Source organism: Sebastes umbrosus, chromosome 10 (assembly GCF_015220745.1).
Source record: "Sebastes umbrosus isolate fSebUmb1 chromosome 10, fSebUmb1.pri, whole genome shotgun sequence".
NCBI classification, from domain to species: domain Eukaryota; kingdom Metazoa; phylum Chordata; class Actinopteri; order Perciformes; family Sebastidae; genus Sebastes; species Sebastes umbrosus.
In genome coordinates this window covers 6291805-6311388 of record NC_051278.1, presented here as the reverse complement: position 1 = coordinate 6311388, position 19584 = coordinate 6291805, and the positions used below count along the sequence as shown (strand labels likewise).

Genomic DNA, 19584 nt, shown 5'->3' with positions numbered 1-19584 from the left:
CCAAGACTGTTTAGGGACCCCAGTATGTCATTTATCAAATATATCAAGTAATCCGATTAGTATTTTTGTAGCACTGGTAACTGATAGTTTTTTCTACCGCCCTGCCCAGAATAGTTTTCTCCTGGGTTAGACACGGGACAGGGGGAGTAAAGAGGGGTCTTGCAGAATATTTATGCTGTTATCTCTTTTTTTTAAACCCCTGGGGCTCCAGATATCCATTTCCATGTCTCCTCCCTTGCCTCCTTCTTCCTCTCTTTCCTTCTCTCCGTCTATCTATCCCTCTCTTGTTCTTGTCTAAGGGGGTCAGAGAGGAAGACGGTCAGACAGGGAGGGGATGTTACTGATGCTCTGTTACTCACCCACACACCCACACACACACACACACACAGATATGACCAGGCACAGCTGAACTTGTAGGTCCAGCAAGCTCAGTGGCTCAAATGAGACAAACACAGACACATAAACGCACACTCTAATGTCTACGCAAACACACACAAACAAAATCTTTGACTCAAATGGACACACACACACAACACAGCGGCAGACATGCACACACACACACACTTGGATTGATAAGACACACAGAAGAGAGAAGTGAAATCACACACACTCCTCCTGGCACCCACATGCTCAGAGCTCAGCAGAGAGCGGCGAGCAGGGTGGAAATTCTCATGAAAGGAGTTGTATATTTGGAGAAGACATATCATTAAGATAGGCGGAGGGAAGAGGGAAGGGAGGGAAGGATGCGCCGAAACTTTCCATCTGCTCTTTTAAAGAACATGTTATTGCTTTACTCACTAAAGGTCTCTCTCTCTCTCTCTCTCTCTCTCTCTCTCAACCCCCGCTGAACCGCTGCCAGAGGCCGTTAAGACACCAGAATCGCTCACAGACAATATTAAAGCTGGACGACTCGTTGCTCAGCGAGGAACTAAATCACAGTGTTTTGACAGATAGGAGCTAATTTGGCGGTTTGGAATAAAAAAGGAGGACAAAACAATTTTGATGTGCTGGCTTTGAGGCCATCTCTCCCTGGTAACTCTTCATGAAGTGTATGTATAGGTTGTATTAGGGGCAGGATGCTGTTGTGGAATACGTTTTTAGATCCTTTACTTTGGTGTAAATAGCAATACAATGATGTAAAAACACTCAGTTACAAGTAAAAGTCCTACACTCACATTTTTACCTCAGTAAAAGTTGTCTTTTACACAAAAAGCAGCATTTTCATATTGCAGCTGATGCAGGTCAAGCCGGTATCACACCAAAGCGTGTAATAGACCCGCCTGTCCAGCAGCAGATAGCGTGTCAGTGTCACGTTTTGCCTCGCCGAGGTGTGAATATTACACACATGTATGAAGGTGCAGCACCAGCAGGGGGCAACAAAACCACTCATTTAGGCCTTAAAATAACTACGTTAACTAAGTACAATATGTACAGAAAAAAACGTAACATAAGTATGTAATATATGTCACAAAAGTCACTAAAACAAAACGTCATTAACGTAACTTAGAAAGCAAAACACCGGTCTCGAACACCGATCTCCTGGTTGAAAGTCCTGTGTTTGTTGGACCCATCCAGCTCCACCAGTCTGTCTTACTTTTTACTCCTGGCTTTGTGGGTGCTTACCGCTTTGATTTATGTTTTTATATATTTTTTTTTTTACTTGCTCTAAAGTCCATTTCACACAGCTGGAGTCGGAGTCATGTGAACGCGCTCGTAGCCAGATTTAGAAACCCTGGGTTGATTTACAGAGTTGATAACCAGCGTCGGAGGACCGCTAAACGAGGTTGCGTTTGTTAGGGTTAGTTAAGTTAACGTGAAGATACCCTGGTTATGTTGAACTCGCTTCGAAGTACAGGCCTCAGCTCTGAGCCACAGCTGCTTCATGCTGTTGGATAGGTTTTTTTTGTAACCATTAATCAAATTATAAGTACAAGAACCTCAGAAGTGTACTTATTTCCGTACTTGAGTGAATATTCCACCACTGTATGGCAGGATGTGTGTCGAACAGAGCCAGACACATTTTTCTCCCAGAGCTGCTGTCTGAGATTGCGTGCATGTCTGACTGTGTGTGACTAGTTGTGTATATCTGTCGGTCTGCGTGTGTGTGTGCTGGGAAGCTAGAGGGAGGGAAGCGCTGAAACAGGGTGCATTTGTGCTGTAACTGTGTCCCCTGGCATGGCCGCAGCCCCCCGATATCACGAGGCAGACACTCCTGCTGCTTCCACTGATCTACGACACGTAGAATGGACACACTGATCTTTTCATGTTCAATCAGCTTTGTTTGTCGAGAAGAAAGACTCGAAAGACACGTTATTCACATGATTAGCTTCAATATATGTCAGCAGTGAGTGCGAGGGCGTGCGGTGTATGTATGTAAAGCGCTCGATGCGTCAAAACATCAGATGACACAAGCCCTAAAGAATAATGTTTTCTCACTTTCTACACGCGGGTGGCGCCCCAAATCCGCGGTTATTTTAATTTTGATATCTGATCAGTCTACGGTATGGAAGATACTTGTGCACACACACACACACACACAGTATATGAATGGACAGCCTGTTAACATGCACACACACACATAAAGGCACACAAAAATGGTTGTAGGAAAGAAGTGGACGCAAATTTGGCCCGAGGCGACAATGCAATTATAACTTAGCGCATGAAATTAGCCTCCTTGTGTTCCCATTCCCCCCCAACCAATCACATGGACATGGGAAGGCTGGGAAAAAAAACACCCTCTCGTCTCTCTCTCTGCTGGGTCGTCCCACCATTAAACACAATCCTGTTCATTATGCGCTGAAAAAACTGTAATGAAAAAAATTAAAATGCTGGCGCCGCACTGATTCTTCACGTCTGATTGACTATTAAGTGTGTGTGTTCTCGTTAGACATACTAGATATATTATACGGGAGCCATATGTGTGGCGCCTACTGTTGGTCACCATAACATGGAAGAATAACTGGATAAATGTCTGCGTTCCTATCAGTCAAATCAATAATTTGTAGACGCCGAAAAATTATTTTGTTTGTTGTGCAATTTCAAAAAACAGCTTTTTTTATTTTTAATTTTTTTTTGTGTGCAAAAATTTGATTTGCAAGTTTTATGTAAAAAACAGACTCAGGGGAATTTTTGGAATTTATGTTATTATGGGTTTAAATGTCTGTGTATGGCTACTGCAACGCCATACGTATCCTTAAAGGTCCAGTGTGCATTTAACCATTAGCAGAAATGGAATATAATATTAATAAGTATGTTTTCTTCTTACCTGAAAATATGAATTGTTTTGTTTTTTGTTACCTTAGAATGAGCCGTTTATATCTACATAAGCAGCGGGTCCTCTTTACGGAGCCGGACGCCATGCATCTACAGTAGCCCAGAACGGACAAACCAAACACTGGCTCTAGATAGGACCATTCAGGTGTTCACGTTCTACGTTCTCCTACACGTTTGGCACACGGAAGACGTTTCAGTTGGTTGCATCCAATCCTTACACACTGCACCTTTAAGTGGTGCTCTTTGCCTGTTTTCAAGAAAGTAAAAGTAACCTAAAATATGTTTTTTTTTTGCTATTTATTATTTTAATTGATAAGAGAACGTAGGGAAATTAGCTAACAATGTAATTTTTTGATTTCACAAAAATCACTGTGTACTGATTCACACCCCCGGTTGACAAAATGAAAACACTTTTGCAAAGTTTTGGTGATCTTCAATGACCCTCTTTGGTTATTTATGCATCTCTTTTTTCTGTGTATACATAGTATTTTGGAATATACATAGTTTCCAGTTCGTACTATCCCTTCAACAATCTATTCTCTCCCCCGCTCCTCCCTCCTTTCCTCCTCTCCTCCTCTTTTATGGCCTGCCTATGGTGTTCAGCACAGTCCATGTCTTGTCTCAGCCATGAACAGCACATTGTCCTCCGCGAACAAGGCCCCGTGCAACTGTGATACCCCCCCTCCCAGAATACACCCCCACCACTCTAATATAAATCAACACACTCCCCGAGTTCACATTCATCCAATTTATTCATTCTATATATTTAAACAGGTGGCTTGACTTTAACTGTTCTCAGCCAGCTTCTCGAGGACGGAGCACAGTCAGTATTTAAAGACTGGGTTGTCTTTCCAACAGTTCAACCGCTGTTTATCCATCATGCAACCATGTGTCATATTTATGATCTTCAGATAAATATAACATTATATCAGAGTAAAGATCTTTGCACACAATGCCTGTATTTTTTGGATGCGTTCTTTTAATCTGTCATCCGAGGAAAACCGTTCCGCAGAGAAACCTTGTGTCCGATGCGTTTTCTTATTCTCTTCGCCATATGAGACAAAACTGAATTGATTACGTGGGCTGCAATGGATAGCGCCAGTCCCAAACGGGGCTAATGAATGAATTACATTAGCAAGAAGCTATCGTTTAGCTGCCTACGGCACAATCACTACTGTCTAATCTTTCATATAGCCTTTGTTTTGTGACCATCCCCGATTCCAAGCTGTTCTGCAATCATCTGCCACAATATATCTTTAAATTCCATATCTCTGTATTATTTTATTCATTTATTGTAAAGTGCTTTATGCTGGGAGAAGAAGCAAGTCAGTTTATCAGATAAATTTGGATAATGACGTTTGCACGGACGGTGGCTCTGAGTGGTCAAACAACCCTCTTTTGCCTTTTGACTGATGTGAAAACTCAAAGAACATTGTTCCCAAAACTTGAATGATGGACGGAGTCGGTATGTAAACATGATTGACGCAGCTTGAGGTCGGATTTATTTTTAAATGTGCGACAATTCCGGTTGAAAAATATCTACTTGGTTTGCAAAGGCCTTAAGGTTAAGTAATATATCTTCTATCAGTGTGAACTGACCGCCTCTAATATCAAGGTGATGAAGTTTAGACGATATAAAAATGCAAGTTTAATCATCTCTGTGTGGAAAATTGATTTACATCGAAGAAATGTTACATTGTTCCACCCTCTCACTGACCGATATATTGATATTTAAGATTTAAAAGTCTGAAAATTAGATTGAGGAAATTCCTGCTCCTGTGTGAAGATGGCACTCAAACGGATAAGGCTTTCTCCACTTAAGGTTTCTTACAATCGGAGCAATTAAACTGCAAAAATGATTACAGCAAAGTGGCTGTCATGTTATTCCACCAACTGCAATGAGGATAAAGGCAAACAGCAGCAATAAAGACAAGAGCTTTTACATTGTCTTGTCTGTATTCCGTCAGGTTAACGTTACATATTCCCCGCTCGCTGATTACATATGCAGCAGGGTGAAAGGGGGGCCGTCGACGCGAATATATTTGTGTAAGAGGCTGCCTAATTACCAGAGCTGGTTCTCCACTTCACTTAACTTTCTAATTGGCTTGCCTTTTTGGCTGCCATTAATTACAAGATTTCATATTCCATTAATGATCGGAGGGGGGAGAGAGTGTGCACACACTCACACATACTTACAGTATATATCCAGATAGGCACACGCATACTGACACCTACACGCCAATGAGCATCAGCACACGTCTCATTTTCTACCTCTCATTACTCAGTATGTGTGTCGCTGTGTGTGTGTGTGTGTGTGTGTGTGTAACCTGTGCCCTATTACAAGTCTGTATTTACTAAAAGGCACATCAAACCTTTTTTTTCAGGAGCTTCATTAAACAATTTGTGGTCAGCCTTTTCTCAAAGATGTTTATCTCTGTCTCCTGCAGCATCCCTACCCGTCAGAAGAACAGAAGAAACAGCTGGCGCAAGACACAGGCCTCACCATCCTACAAGTGAACAACTGGTAAGTCATTTCAGAGTTTACATGCAGTCGATTTCAGGGGTTTGTATCCCCGGGCTATCCAAGTTCTTAATGATCGGAATTAATGCCTGCACTCCACCCCTATTTTCATCCTGCTCACACACAGAAACACACACCACTTAGCGAATCATCCTCACCTAGATCAATCCATCTAAAGAGATATGGCCTGGAGTGGTTTTCCAAACCAACAGCCCAACTCAGCCCAAACACGAGCGCCCATGTTAATTAAGAGTCAAGCTATCATCTGAAAACATCCAATAAAATCATCCAACATGCAAGTTGGATGATTTTATTGGATGTTTTTCCAATCATACAAGAAAGATTACTGAAAAAGTGTTAGCTCTGAGACTAATTATAGTACATGGGTTTACTTTGACTGACTTATTTTCGTGTGTGTGGCCTCTTGCAGCACCTTTTACTGTGATCAACATTTACTTTAATCGGTCAGTGAATATCTCATTTAGGATCTTTTCCCAGTTTATGCACCGTATTGTCCTTTAAATTAGCTTAAAGTAGAGGTAGTTAGCCATGCACTTTTACTACTTCCACACATGATGAGGCAACACAGTCACACGGCAGTGAATATTTTTTATCTATTTGATATTTTTTGTGACGCTCAGCACGACTTTCAACAACGTATTTTTCGGGCTTTTTCATATGCATGTCCAGCAACACGTGATGCACGTAACAATTTCGGCTCCTGTCTTTTCAAAATAACTACTTCGTTAAGTTTAGGAATAAATCAGCTTTGTTAGGTTTATGCAACAAACTACTTAGTAATCTTTAGGAAAAGATTGTGGTTTGGGTTAAAATAACTCCAGAGGTGCTGTAACTTAAGTGCGGAAGTAGCGTGACAAATAGATCAATTCTAACTTTTGGTTTCACACGGGACACGAACGGCGGTCACCTGGGCAAAAGTCCTGTGAACACCCTATGTGGCGTTCGCTACTCAAGTTCGATACTTCCCGGTTCACAATTACGTTGATTACATACAAATTGATTTCGTTCTCACAGTCACACAAAAAATGTGAAATTTGTATCTATGTACACAAATCAATACATTAAATTTTGTAGCTATTTCACGTACTGGCTGGATGATGACATATTTGTACTACACATGACATTTGGAAAGACATAAATACTGTCTAATAAAAATTACCCCAAAGGTGCAGATACTTTTGGACATTACATTATAGCAGCAGCTGCTCGTTATTCTGTTAAAATCATTTTATTGGGTGTCCACTGACCATCGTTTATGCAATATTATTTAGTACTTTTTCATTATGCATTTAGCATTTTAAGTTGTCCTCGTTAGCTTATCAGCCTGATTGCTATCCTGCTTTTACAAATGAACGCTCTGTAAATGCCAACCAGCCTGTTAATTGGCCGCTAAGCGTGACCGGCCCGTGCCATAAAATAAGTTTGCTAACTAGCCGTTTTAACCTTAGGTTGCACTATAAAAGCTAGAAAGGGGCCCTATGTCCTTGTGCAGCTGGTCTTATCAGAGAGATGGCTATCAGCACTTGCTTAGTGTTATTAGCCATGTCTAATTAAAGGGGCTGGTAACTGAGGCAGGGTCCAGGCAGAGGACGTTTGATCTGAGCGGCCCTTAAAATAATCCTTGAAAGTATCAGTTAGATGCTAGGTACGAGCATGAAAGTGGAGACTGCAGAAGAAGGAGAAATAGAGAGAGAGTTAAAGAGCTAGACGGAGTGAAAAATAGATGAAGAGAAAGAGAGATAGATAAGGGGAGAGGGAGATGAGACATGATAAATCCCCATTACCAGCAGTCTAATGATGTTAACATTATTCCCAGCCATTGTTCAATCAGAGACCTCAGAGACAGACAGACGTTAGATTAGGGTATGGTGTATCAGTCTATGGAGAATTCATTTTACACCGGGCCAAAAATAATGTGCACACACACAAGTAAACACACACACACACACACACACACACACACTCTGGCAGGAAAAAAGCCTCCTGACCAGAGGGAATCCTGTCGAGGTTATCAAATCACGTGACCCCCCTGAAATCCATGGGGGATCAATTCTTACAGCTGAGATAAAGCCAAGCTCAGTGTGTGTGTCTGAGTGTGTGTGTGTGTGAGAGTCAGACAGACAGTCACATGAACAGTAGCTTGGTCACTTAAGGCTGACTGTGTGCTCTCATCCTGTTTGTTGTTTTTATTGATAGGGGGATAGCAACGCACCCTGAAGGTGTGTGTGTGTGTGTACTTGTGCATGACCAACACACACTGTGTAAATCGTGGGAGGTTAATCTCGGTTTGTGGAAGATTCGGTTCTGTGTGTGTATGTGTGTGTAAGAGAGGGGAACCGGGGGTGGTTAATCTAAGGGGTATTAGCTGTTAAACCCTGCATGCTGGGATCCCGCTGCCCCCTCACATTTCGTTGTATACAAGTGTGTGTGTGTGTGTGTGTGAGTCTGTGTGTGTGTGCGCACTTGTCCAGAGGCATATTTCCATGCACGGTTGTTCGAGCGAGCGAGCGGTACATTGAAGCATGGAAGGGTGATTGAGAAGGAAAACAATAAAGTGAAAAGATGGGGTGACAGGGAGATAAAGGCAAAGAAATAGAGAGAAAGAAAATGAAGAAGAGGAGAGGTGGAAATAGAGGAGAAAAAAATGATGACAAAGAAGAAAGAAAGATAGGGATAGATGGAGAGACAATCAGAAAGAGAGAGAGAAAGAGGTTACGTTAGGGGAACTGCCATTTCGCAGGCGTGCTGTTGTGCTGGTTGGGAAGCCCCGTCATTGGGTGTCTCCATAGCAACCCCCGGTGATGTTACCTCCTGACCCACTGATTTGGTGAAGTCAATTTCCCTAGCTGTGATTCTGTTTGTCAGTGTTGTTGATGAACACACACTCGCTCACACACACACACACACACATGCGTGCATGTCTAAATTCTCTCTCACACACTCGTTTTCTCATGCGTTTACTTGCATTAAATCAGGTCTGACTGTGACATCGAGCCAAAGAGGGCTTCGGAAAGCATAAAACACTTAGTGGGAGCGCGTTTCACGGTCATACGCCGGCCGTCGGCATTGGATTCATGTCGAATGGCCGCAGATGAACCGTGGGTCATTCGCGTTTGTTGTCCCAACAGGGGGAGACCTAACGAGGGAAAAACATGACAAATAAAACGCACGGTGCGATCCGGTCACATGTTCCGGCGTGGAGCATCATGAACACACACACTCTCCTGTTCCTGTGCTTTCCTTCACATATATACTCACACACTATCTCTCCTACGCCCGCCTACTACCTCCCTCCCTCACACACACCATACTGTAGATGTGTTAACACACATGTCGGTGTGTATTATTGATGAGTGAGCGCGCGGTAGGGCTCAGCAGATTAAATAAAAATGCTAAAGGCCAGCAAGGGGCGCAGATCACTCATGAATTATTGGCAGAAATACGCCGCACCAGGGAATCTCAATTTGAATGGAGAAAGTGTGTGTGCATGTGTGTGTGTGTGTGTGGTAATGCATGTTCACATATACACAGCAAAATCATACATTGAGAGTGTACACACATGCTGTACACACCTAAATGCAAATACCTCGACGCCTCCCTACATAGCCTATACAGTATAAACACACACACAAGTGCAAAGTCACACAAAGACTTCCTAGACAGGTACGGTATGTACACAGAGTATAAGAGTGTTTTGTTTCCACACGACAGACACACGAGTCACCACATGACGCAAACAAACACACACTCATACTCACACAGGTAAATTATTATTATAATTATTTAGCATCCTGGTTTGCTGCCATGAAAAGGAAAGAAAATCCCATTGTAAAGCAAACAAATACTGGCACAAGCGGCTAAGAAGTGTCAAAGAAACAGTTTATTCTAACAGCGTCCTTGAACAATACAAGCCTTTACCTACTCACACGTTGTAAACGACTCAGCAGCTAAAAGCTCAAAGCGCAACATATAAAATGTCTCTCTACTTTCTCTTTCTCCGGCTGCAGTCAGTATCTCTCTGCTAAGTTCTCCTAACGCTCCGGTGATGTAAAAATCGATGGCGAGGTCATCAGGTTTCCCCTTGTTGGCCGCCCCTCCCCTTCCTGCCTGCAATTTAATAATGCCCCTTTAAAGGCAGTGTTTAAGCCTCGCCGAGCGATTGTTTTGTCAATAAGACCTCCTTTTACGAATGTCTTAAAAGCATGGACCGGGAGAGAGCGAGGGAGCGAGTGGGAGAGAGAGGGAGAGAGAGAGAGAGAGAGAGAGAGAGGTAGTATTAAAGAGGGCCGAGCGGACGGACGTTGAGGCTACTTAGGATGGAGCGGAGTGGCACGTACATATATGCCGCTTATCGGGTTTCTGAAAGGACGAGCTGAGGGAGAACAGAGGAAGAGGTGAGGGAAGGGGAAGGGGGAGGAAAGAGAAGTAGGGCAGGGCGAGAGAGAAAAGAAAAGAAAACATGAAAACATAGTGTTTAAATGTGTTCATAATAAAGCAAACTGAACCAAATTAAAGGACCATTCTGGTTTATTAGATGTTATTCTCTTAGATTTGACCATTGTTTTTTGGCAGTTATAATAACAATATACTCATTTATGGATTACTCAATGGGCCTACCAGGAACAGGTCCTAGGGCCCAAAGTGGCCCCCTGGACTACACTTACAAAATGTCACACAAAGAGATACGTACTAACCGGGAAGAGACTCAACATGACCACAAAGAAACATAAAATACTACAAAGAGGCACAAAATGACCACAAAGAGATGCAAAACAGCTGTAAAGTGACAGAGACTCACGACGACTATGAAATCAACCACAAAGAGACTCAAAACAACTACATTTTTTGTACGTCATATATCCTGTACTGACTGTAATGTAAACACATCAATGTATAAATGCTACGGTAAGAGTTAATGGTGTAGTATAAGCAGTGAGAAAGACCAGTCTTGGTGGGCGGGACGGGGAGACCCGTGTTCGAGGCCGTTGTTGACCGATGCTTTTTGTTTTGTAAGTTACATTAGTGAAGTTTGTGTGGCGTACTAAGATGTCTATGACACGTGGGATGTCTGTGTAATGTCGTGGTATTTATACGCCTTCCCATGAGACCGGATTGGACAAAAGCTATAAGATGTTGTCATCAAATATGTCCGGGTCACAGATATTACTTTGGTGAGCACAATGAAACGATGGCCGACGTAAATAAGACCCAAGTTGTAATTAACCAGAATGTTCTTTTAAATTATTTGAGAGAGAGACAAACAGGTAGAGTGAGATGATTAGCATGGTTCAGTATGTTGACAGGCTAGAGAGAGAGAGATGCTGGAACTTGTTCGCAGAAAGACTTCTTAGGTGTGTGTGTGTGTGTGTGTTTTGGAATTAGCAGGCCATGCCCTAGAGCCTGTTTCATACACTGCAGCTCTGTCAAGTTGCTTCAACCTGAAACTCCCTGACATTACAGCAAACACCACACACACATGAACACACACGTTTCACTAGATATGACCTCACCCCCTCAGATTTCAACACAGAGTTAAAATGTGGAAAATCATTTCAAGAACAATATTTCCGTCTGAAGTCTGTCGCTACCAATAGCCTTTTACAGGAATCTTTAGCCTGTGTAGACACGACTCCGTCTATACTGTATTGTGTCAACACGAAATGTGTGTGGACGTGTATGTATAGGTGTCCATGTGCAAAGACACACTGTGAACCAAACACCACCTCTCCTCCCTCCCCTCCTCCCTCTTTCTTCCTCTCACTCTCTGTTTCTCTTACATCACAGCACGCCGCCCGAGGCCAAACCTGCATTTCTCTTCATTCGCCTCTCTCTCTCTCTGTCTTTTTTATTCCCTCCTCTTTCCTCCCCACTCCTCTCCCTTGCTTTTCAACCCTCTTTTGTAGTAGTGGAGGGGGGTCCAAAACATGAAAGGCGGCAGAACGTGAATGCCAGGGTCTGAGCTGAAGCACACATGGCCGCCGTCGTATACTCGCCGCCTTCAGTCAGTTGTCGTTCTCACGCTGGTGTTTTCTTGTGCTGATCAAACGCTGTTGTGGAGGGAATCCGCGGGGACACGGAGCAAGTGTTTTTGTGCCAAAATTGAATATCTAGGAAAATTAGGACACCTTCTCCTACAATTAACAGGCAGAAGACTGACATTGATTTTGTGCAATTAAGATAAGTGACGGTTCTATGTAAAAGGATTGTGGACAAAGCATAAAACGATGAGGCGAACAGACTGTCGGCCACCGTTGATGAGGAGAACTAAATCAGGGATTGTTCTGAAATCCTGCAGACATATTCACCATCATAAAAGGTCTTAGTGATTCTTAGTAAATTTACAATATTATTTGCTGGTTACTTCATACTTTAGAGATGTTAACAACTGATTTATCCCCTTAATATAGGTTTACTTACTGTATATATAGATATCTCAAAGTTAATGCGATAGTAACACATCAACGCAAATTATTTTTAACGGCACTAATTTCTTTAACTCATTAATGCAACTTGCGATTTTTATGTTGTAGCAGGCTCAGTTTAAGAGCTAGAGTGAAGATACTGGCATCATATGAAACAAAAAAAAACCTAAAGAATCCATTGTCATCCATGTCATACTAGCTTGTTGCAAAGGAGGCTAAATCACGCTGCAAACATACGCTAAATTTAGGCGAGAAAAAAGCTGGCATGGCCATTTTCAAAGGGGTCCCTTGACCTCTGACCTCAAGATATGTGAATGAAAACGGGTTCTATGGGTACCCACGAGTCTCCCCTTTACAGACATGCCCACTTTATGATAATCACATGCAGTTTGGGGCAAGTCATAGTCAAGTCAGCACACTGACACTCTGACAGCTGTTGTTGCCTGTTGGGCTGCAGTTTGCCGTGTTGTGATTTGAGCATATTTTTAATGCTAAATGCAGTACCTGTGAGGGATTCTGGACAATATTTGTCATTTTTTTATGTTGTTAATTGATTTCCAATAATACATATATACATACATTTGCATAAAGCAGCATATTTGTCCACTCCCATGTTGATAAGAGTATTACATACTTGACAAATCTCCCTTTAAGGTACATATTGGACAGATGAAAAATGTGCGATTAATTTGCGATTAATCACAATTTAATATTTGAATCAATTGACAGCCCTAATAGATATACATATGTAGTTTTGCTAATTATAACAAGCTGATTTTCAAATACAAGCATGTTAATATGTTAAAGAAATGAAACAAGTTTACCTCAGTTTTTTGTTTTTCAAAATGTTCCACACTTCCACTTCGTGTTTGCTGACTGTGGATGTAAACTGCCTAAAACTGCCTTTGCTAGTTTCTGGGCAGTCAGAGGGATCCCCATAGCGATGGCTGCTGTGAGCCAGCGGGGGGAAGTGACACGCGCAGAGACAGGATATGACACGGGCAGTATGGGGGGATTTAGGTCAACCACTGTGTGTTTGCTGCAGTCCTGCACCGCAAGCCCTGTCAGCAATACTGGCTCTGTGTGACACTGGTCATCTCTGTGCTCTGTGTGTGTGTGTGTGTGTGTGTTTGTGTGCGTGTGTGTGTGTGCAAACTAAGATTTTTTTTTCTTGGTGGCTAAATTTGTGTATTTATTTGCGTACATGGTGAGCAGAAGCACACACACTGTATATATTTACATGCAAATACATATGCAGAATGACATACAAAGAGAGAACTGCTAACACAGCTTCTACATACACAACACACAGTCACTCACACACACATAGACGCACATGTATTTCGATCCAAGCCCAAAGGCTACAGGACACAGACTCTGTCCAATGTTGTGTTTGTGGAGTGGGCAGCGCAGGACAGCCATGTTGTTTCTGGGTAAAGCCAGGCTTCCAGCCATACCCTCTCTCTGGCATTGATGGATGACTGGCTGACTGAGTCCAAGCTTGTCTGGATGTGTGTGAAGGGAAGCAGGAACAGGGATACAGGGAGCGATGGAGGTCACATGTGACAGCTGCTCACGCTCCCTTATGATGTCTTATTCTTGTTCTCTGCCTTTTTTCTTCTTCTTTGTCTCTTGTATTCTGAACTTATGCCTCCGCGCCGGATTACTTTTCGGGTTTTCCGTAAATAATACTTCCAATTCTCGTGAACGCCATATTTCAGGAACACCTGGAGGGAGTTTCTTCAAATTTTGCACAAACTTCCACTCAGGGCGTTTTCATATTAGGTATGATTTATCGTGCCCGAGTATGATTCCCCCCCCTCTCCTCTCAGCTTTCACATTAGTAAAGTGGTTCCGTACCCGAGTACACTTGCATCATCATCCACATATATTTGTTTATGTTGAGATCAGCTGTTCTGTGGCAGAGCATCATAAGACACGTCATTCAAACTGCACAGAAACAAAAAATAACTCACCAAAACCTGATGCAAACCGTATCCGAGTACACATGATCCGTACCCGAGTACGGTACGGAGCGTTCACACTAATCAAACAAACTGGACATTGGTGACAAGTGTACTCGGATCCTGACCTGGGTCCCTGATGTGAAAGCACCCTTAGACTCAAGGATGAATTGATTAAAATGTGGTGGTCAAAGGTCAAGATCAATGTGACTTCACAAAACACATTTTTGGCCGTACCTCAAGAGTTCACATGCTAATTATGACACAATTAACACAAATGTCTAACGGGATAAAATGATGAAGTGATGACATTTTGGACAGACGTGGATGTAAACTGCAACTTGACTGGTTGGCGGAGACATACAACTGCAAGGCAGTAATTCTAGTTCATAACATACTATACTATGACTTTTTTAATTACTTTATTATGACATACTATACTATGACTCTTTATGCCTCCGCGCCGGTGACAGCCGTGGCCTGTCTGTCCCATTCTCGTGAACGTGTTATCTCAGGAACGCCTGGCGGGAATTTCTTCAAATTTGGCACAAATGTCCACTTTGACTCAAGGATGAACTGATTAGATTTTGGTGGTTAAAGGTAGTGATGGCGAGATGAAGCACTGAAGCTCTCCAGCAAATTGGTTTGCAAAAGGGTTCATTTCACGAGGCTTCATCTGAGCTTCATGTGCTCACAAAAATACCTATTGGTCAATTAGTGTAAAACAGGCAGATCTGTTCCAGATATGTGGCAGTGGTTCAACCGGGCAGAGGGCAGTGAATGTGCTTGAGTAACTATAGGAAAATGATAGATGGGAGAAATTATTTGTTTTTATTCAGGAATAATAAGTTAATAAGATAACTCTACAATGACGTCATTGATCTAAAACGATACAAGCCTCGATAGGCGCTTCACAGACAACTTCCTTTATTACTCGAAACACACTACGAAGCCTCGGCACAGCACGTAACATCACTAATTAAAGGTCAAGGTCACTGTGTTCTCACAAAACACATTTTTGGCCATAACTCAAGAGTTCATATGCTAATTATGACAATTTCACACAACTATCTAATAGAATAAAATGATAGACGTGGATGTAAACTGCAACTTGACTGGTTGGCGCAGACATACAACTGCGAGGCAGTAATTCTAGTTCATGACATACTATACTATGACTTTCTTAATGACTTCTTTATGACATGCATACATGGCGACAGCCGTGGCCGGAGGCATTATGTTTTCCGGTTGTCTGTCCCATTCTCGTGAACACGATATCTCAGGAACGCCTGGAGGGAATTTCTTCAAATTTGGCACAAATGTCCACTTGGACTCAAAGATGAACTGATTAGATTTTGGTGGTCAAAGGTCACTGTGTCCTCATAAAACACGGTTTTGGCCATAACTCAGGAGTTCGTATGTTAATTATGACAATTTCACACAACTATCTAATAGGATAAAATGATAGACAGACATGGATGTAAACTGCAACTTGCCTGGTTGGCGGAGGCACAGACCGTGAGGCGGTAATTCTAGTTTTTCTCTCTCCCACCCTCTGTTTACATTTTGCCTTTTGGCAAGTCCTATTTAGAAGTCAGTGAATATGCTGCATAGTCGAGCCAATGAGTTCATGTATGTTTTTCTAGTGGCCAACATTTCCTCTCTATAACTCTGAGAGGTACCTGGTTGTCATGGACACACACGTACACGCTAAACACACTAAACACACATACACACTGAGCTCTTCTCCAGTTTGTGAGTGTGTGTGTGTGTGTGTGTGTGATTACCCGGCCTGTCGCTCCACTCTGTAAAACCAGCTTTAGTGGTAGATTCATGGCTCTCTTAATGGACACTGGGCTCTTGGGTAGTAGAGCAACAGGGACTGTGTGTGTGTGTGCTTACATACTTGTATTTTATGTGTGTGCAGTAATGGGGATTAAGTGACCCCGCGGCTGCTCTCAGTCTAAAGCTCCTTTTAAATTTCACACTGTTTTCTTATGTTTCCCTCCATATGTGGCGCTGGATCCAGCTAATCCACGTTATTAATCCATGTTATTAGGAGCTGAATCGGCAGACCAGCATGTCCTGATCAGTGGGTGTGTCTGTGCGTAGCTATGCATGCGTTTGTTGGAGATGGTTCAGGAACTATTTGCCTGCCAATAACGACTCATATGCATTACTGACTCAAAACACAGGCCTCCTGTCTAATAACAGCCTAGCTGCAGACTGGGTCATGTGACTCCAACATGACCTTACTTCAACCTTACTTGTCAAATATGTGTTTCATATTGTTTTTATATGTATCGGTGTGCGTGTGTGAACATGCATGCGTGTTTATGTCTGTCACAGTGCCACAGCTGAGGTAATATGTTATGGTATCACACCTTCTCCACGGTCTTCATTCTATAGAAGGAGCTTAAGAAGCACATAGGATCATGGGAAGGGTGTATGTTTGTGTGTAGGAGCTTGTAGCTGTTTGATTGGTCGGGGCAGCTTTGGGGAAAACAGTGAGAACAGTGTTACTCGTTGACAAGTGAGCGCACGCAGTGTCTTGATTGCGTTTGTAACGCGCTGTAGATGTTTCTACGTGTTGAACGCTGCACAGACAAATTAAGTCTCTTTACACTATATTAGGTATGGCTTACTCATCGATAGCTGCATCCTCGTTTGCACAATCCACATCTTGGCTCAAAGTTGTCCTGGGTTCAGGGGGGTCACAAGCTTAAAACATTGGGAACCACTGTTCTAAATAATGTTCCTTCTCTTTTCATTTGCATCTCCATCATAAATTAAAGATATATATATGTATTTTTCCTTGTGAAAAGACTTAAATGCATAGCCTAATATGGTAATCTCAATACCAAGAAGTGTCACAGCAGTGCTTGTAAAAGTAAATTCACTCCTCAGTGTTTTGAATACTGTCTAAATAGTTTTCGCAGTATTGGTCCAAATTCAAATCATGCAAACACTATAAATGCAGCAGGAGTGTCTGATGCAAATGGAGCTCTGCAAGCAGCTGCATTAGTTTATTTAAACTAATCTGAAGCATCTAATCTGAGCATCTGACCTGAGAACGACACTGCGGAGGAGAGGAAGAGAGGAAGGGAGGGAAAAGAGAAGGAGGTGATTTACGAGTTAACTCGTCAACTGAGGAGAACGAGGGGAGAAACTCATAACTGCAATTCCCTCGCACACACCCACGTGCACTACGCTCACATACTTATACACACACAGTGTGCAGGTACGTGCGCACAAATGCGCTGCCACCCCCCTGCTGTGCATAAGAGAACGTGTGAGCTCTAATAAAATAACTAATTACTTAAGAAGATGGAGATGTGCTGGGACACGGGACCTGATAATAAAGTTCTGCAGGGATACAAGGTGTGACTGAATGGGGCGCAAAGTGTGTGTGTGTGTTAGCTCCAACATGAAGCTTGAATGCTTAGCTTATGATTTATGACTGGTGACTGTATTTGTGTAGGTGCAACTGCTTCTGTGTAGTATTTGTTTTTAGGTGTGGGACTAATTTGTGTCGAGTGTAGTCAAAAAAGTCCAAAGAAACAATTCAGATAAAAGAATTAAGTAACTAAATTAATTCCGATAAAATAACTTTTAGTTTGCATGAATGTGTGTGAGTGAGTGTGTGTGTGTGTTTGTTCACCAGTAAGTAGGAAGGATATACGGGCCAGGCGTTAATTGTGGTTGAGCAGCAGACAATCGATGCGAGCCGCGCAGTGACAACCTGATGATGAGCTACATGATTCTACCCGTCAGAGCTGGCTTTCTTTTTAGTGCTTTTAAATCACATTGATTGGCAGCTAGGAGGAGTGTGTGGTTACACAGTTATTTTAAGCGGCTCTCAGATTTTAATATGCATGTAAACCTCTGTCGGCGTGCGCTGAAATCCACCACCGGGTCCTGATGGCGTGTGTGATGCTGGAACATCCAGCTGTGTATAAAAGCGAGGTGTTTGCAGGCCTGTGCGTGCGCACATTCTCTCAGATTACTAATGTAATATTGGTAGTGAGTGCAGAGAACGTGTATATGTGTGTGTGTGTGTGTGTGCACATTTGTGTGTCTCATATTACTAGTATAATACTGGTGGTAGGCTCGGGAGATGTGTGTGAGTATGTGTGCCACAGAAATTGAGAACTCCACATGAATTTAAATCAACGAGCTCGCGGAGTAACCTTTTGTATATCCAATCTGCATCTTTCCACTGCTCGTTATTAAATTATCCCCTAATTGGTCACGCAACAAAGGCAGCTGATGAAAAAGACAATTTCTTGCTTTTAATTGGGCATTTCACGTGTGCTTCGTGTACACCTGTGTGCGGCTGCCTCGGCTCAGCGTGTCGGTGTACGTTTGTGTGTGTGTGTGTGTGTGTGTGTGTGTGTGTGTGTGTGTGTGTGTGTGTGTGTGTGTGTGTGTGTGTGTGTGTGTGTCTCGGGTGTAATGAGAATAGGACATTAGCAAGGGCTTGGCAGACGCCGTCGCAATCAGTTCCACTCTTTCCAGAGAAGGAGGGAGCGGGGCGGGAGGATTAATCCAGACATTAGCGATCTCAGAAGGAGAAATAGATTGGAGGCAGAACAACAAAGAATACAGTTTCTTTTATGACTTTTAAGAGTCTTCAGTTCTGGTGTAACATATGGCTGATATGATCCACTGTACCATGGGAGCATGTGTGCCCATGGTGGGAATCGAAACCCACACCCATTGGCAGTGTTCACAGTATGCTGGATTCCCTGAACTACACGAGGCCCAAATTTTTATTTCATTTTCCTTCCTCGTGCTTGTCTTTTGGTGTTTTTTTGTGCCCAACTTTAGGCGTACCACCAGTGGTGTGTCACGCCAAAATAGCCCAGCTATTGTTGCACTGAGCGGAGCTGAATAGTGCAGCTCATTGTGTTGTGATGGGAAGCAGGGGAATGAACAGGCCATAAACACTGGCCCTATAGCACCCAGGGGTCGTGCAAAGGTGAAGCCTCACTCCCCCTAATAGAGGAGCTCCGCTTTTCTCTTCTCTCCCTTCCTCTCTTTCCTCTCCGTCTCTCCATCACTCTTTATCTCCCTCTACGTCTTATTTCCTCTCTCTTTTTCTCTCCCTCACCCTACCTCTCCCTCTCTCTCACAGTCTTCCTCTCCGTCAGCTTATTAACGGTCACAGCAAGAGTGTCTGGTTTGCAGAACAGAGCCCCCTTGCCTTTTTTTTTTTTTTTCTCCACTCTCTCACTCCTCCTTCCCTCCCATTCTCCCGCTCTCCATCGCTCCGTTCCCCTGGCTGCTATTATGAGAGGCATTTTATCCTTTGTTCCAGCCCCCATGGTGCATCTGGCCTCAGATATGGGGACGACGGGGACAGGAAACCGGCGAGAGTTTT

General features: G+C 42.9%; 1 protein-coding gene across 9 annotated transcripts in view; it reads left to right on the top strand.

Moving 5' to 3' along the window:
- The window catches only part of LOC119495195 (homeobox protein Meis1), a 234174-nt gene that overhangs the window by 198915 nt on the left and 15675 nt on the right, over window positions 1-19584 (top strand). For all 9 annotated transcript variants that reach the window (XM_037781445.1, XM_037781444.1, XM_037781443.1 and 6 more), the window contains one exon: window positions 5721-5797. In XM_037781445.1, the coding sequence (XP_037637373.1) occupies window positions 5721-5797 (77 nt within the window). The remainder of the gene's footprint in view (window positions 1-5720; window positions 5798-19584) is intronic.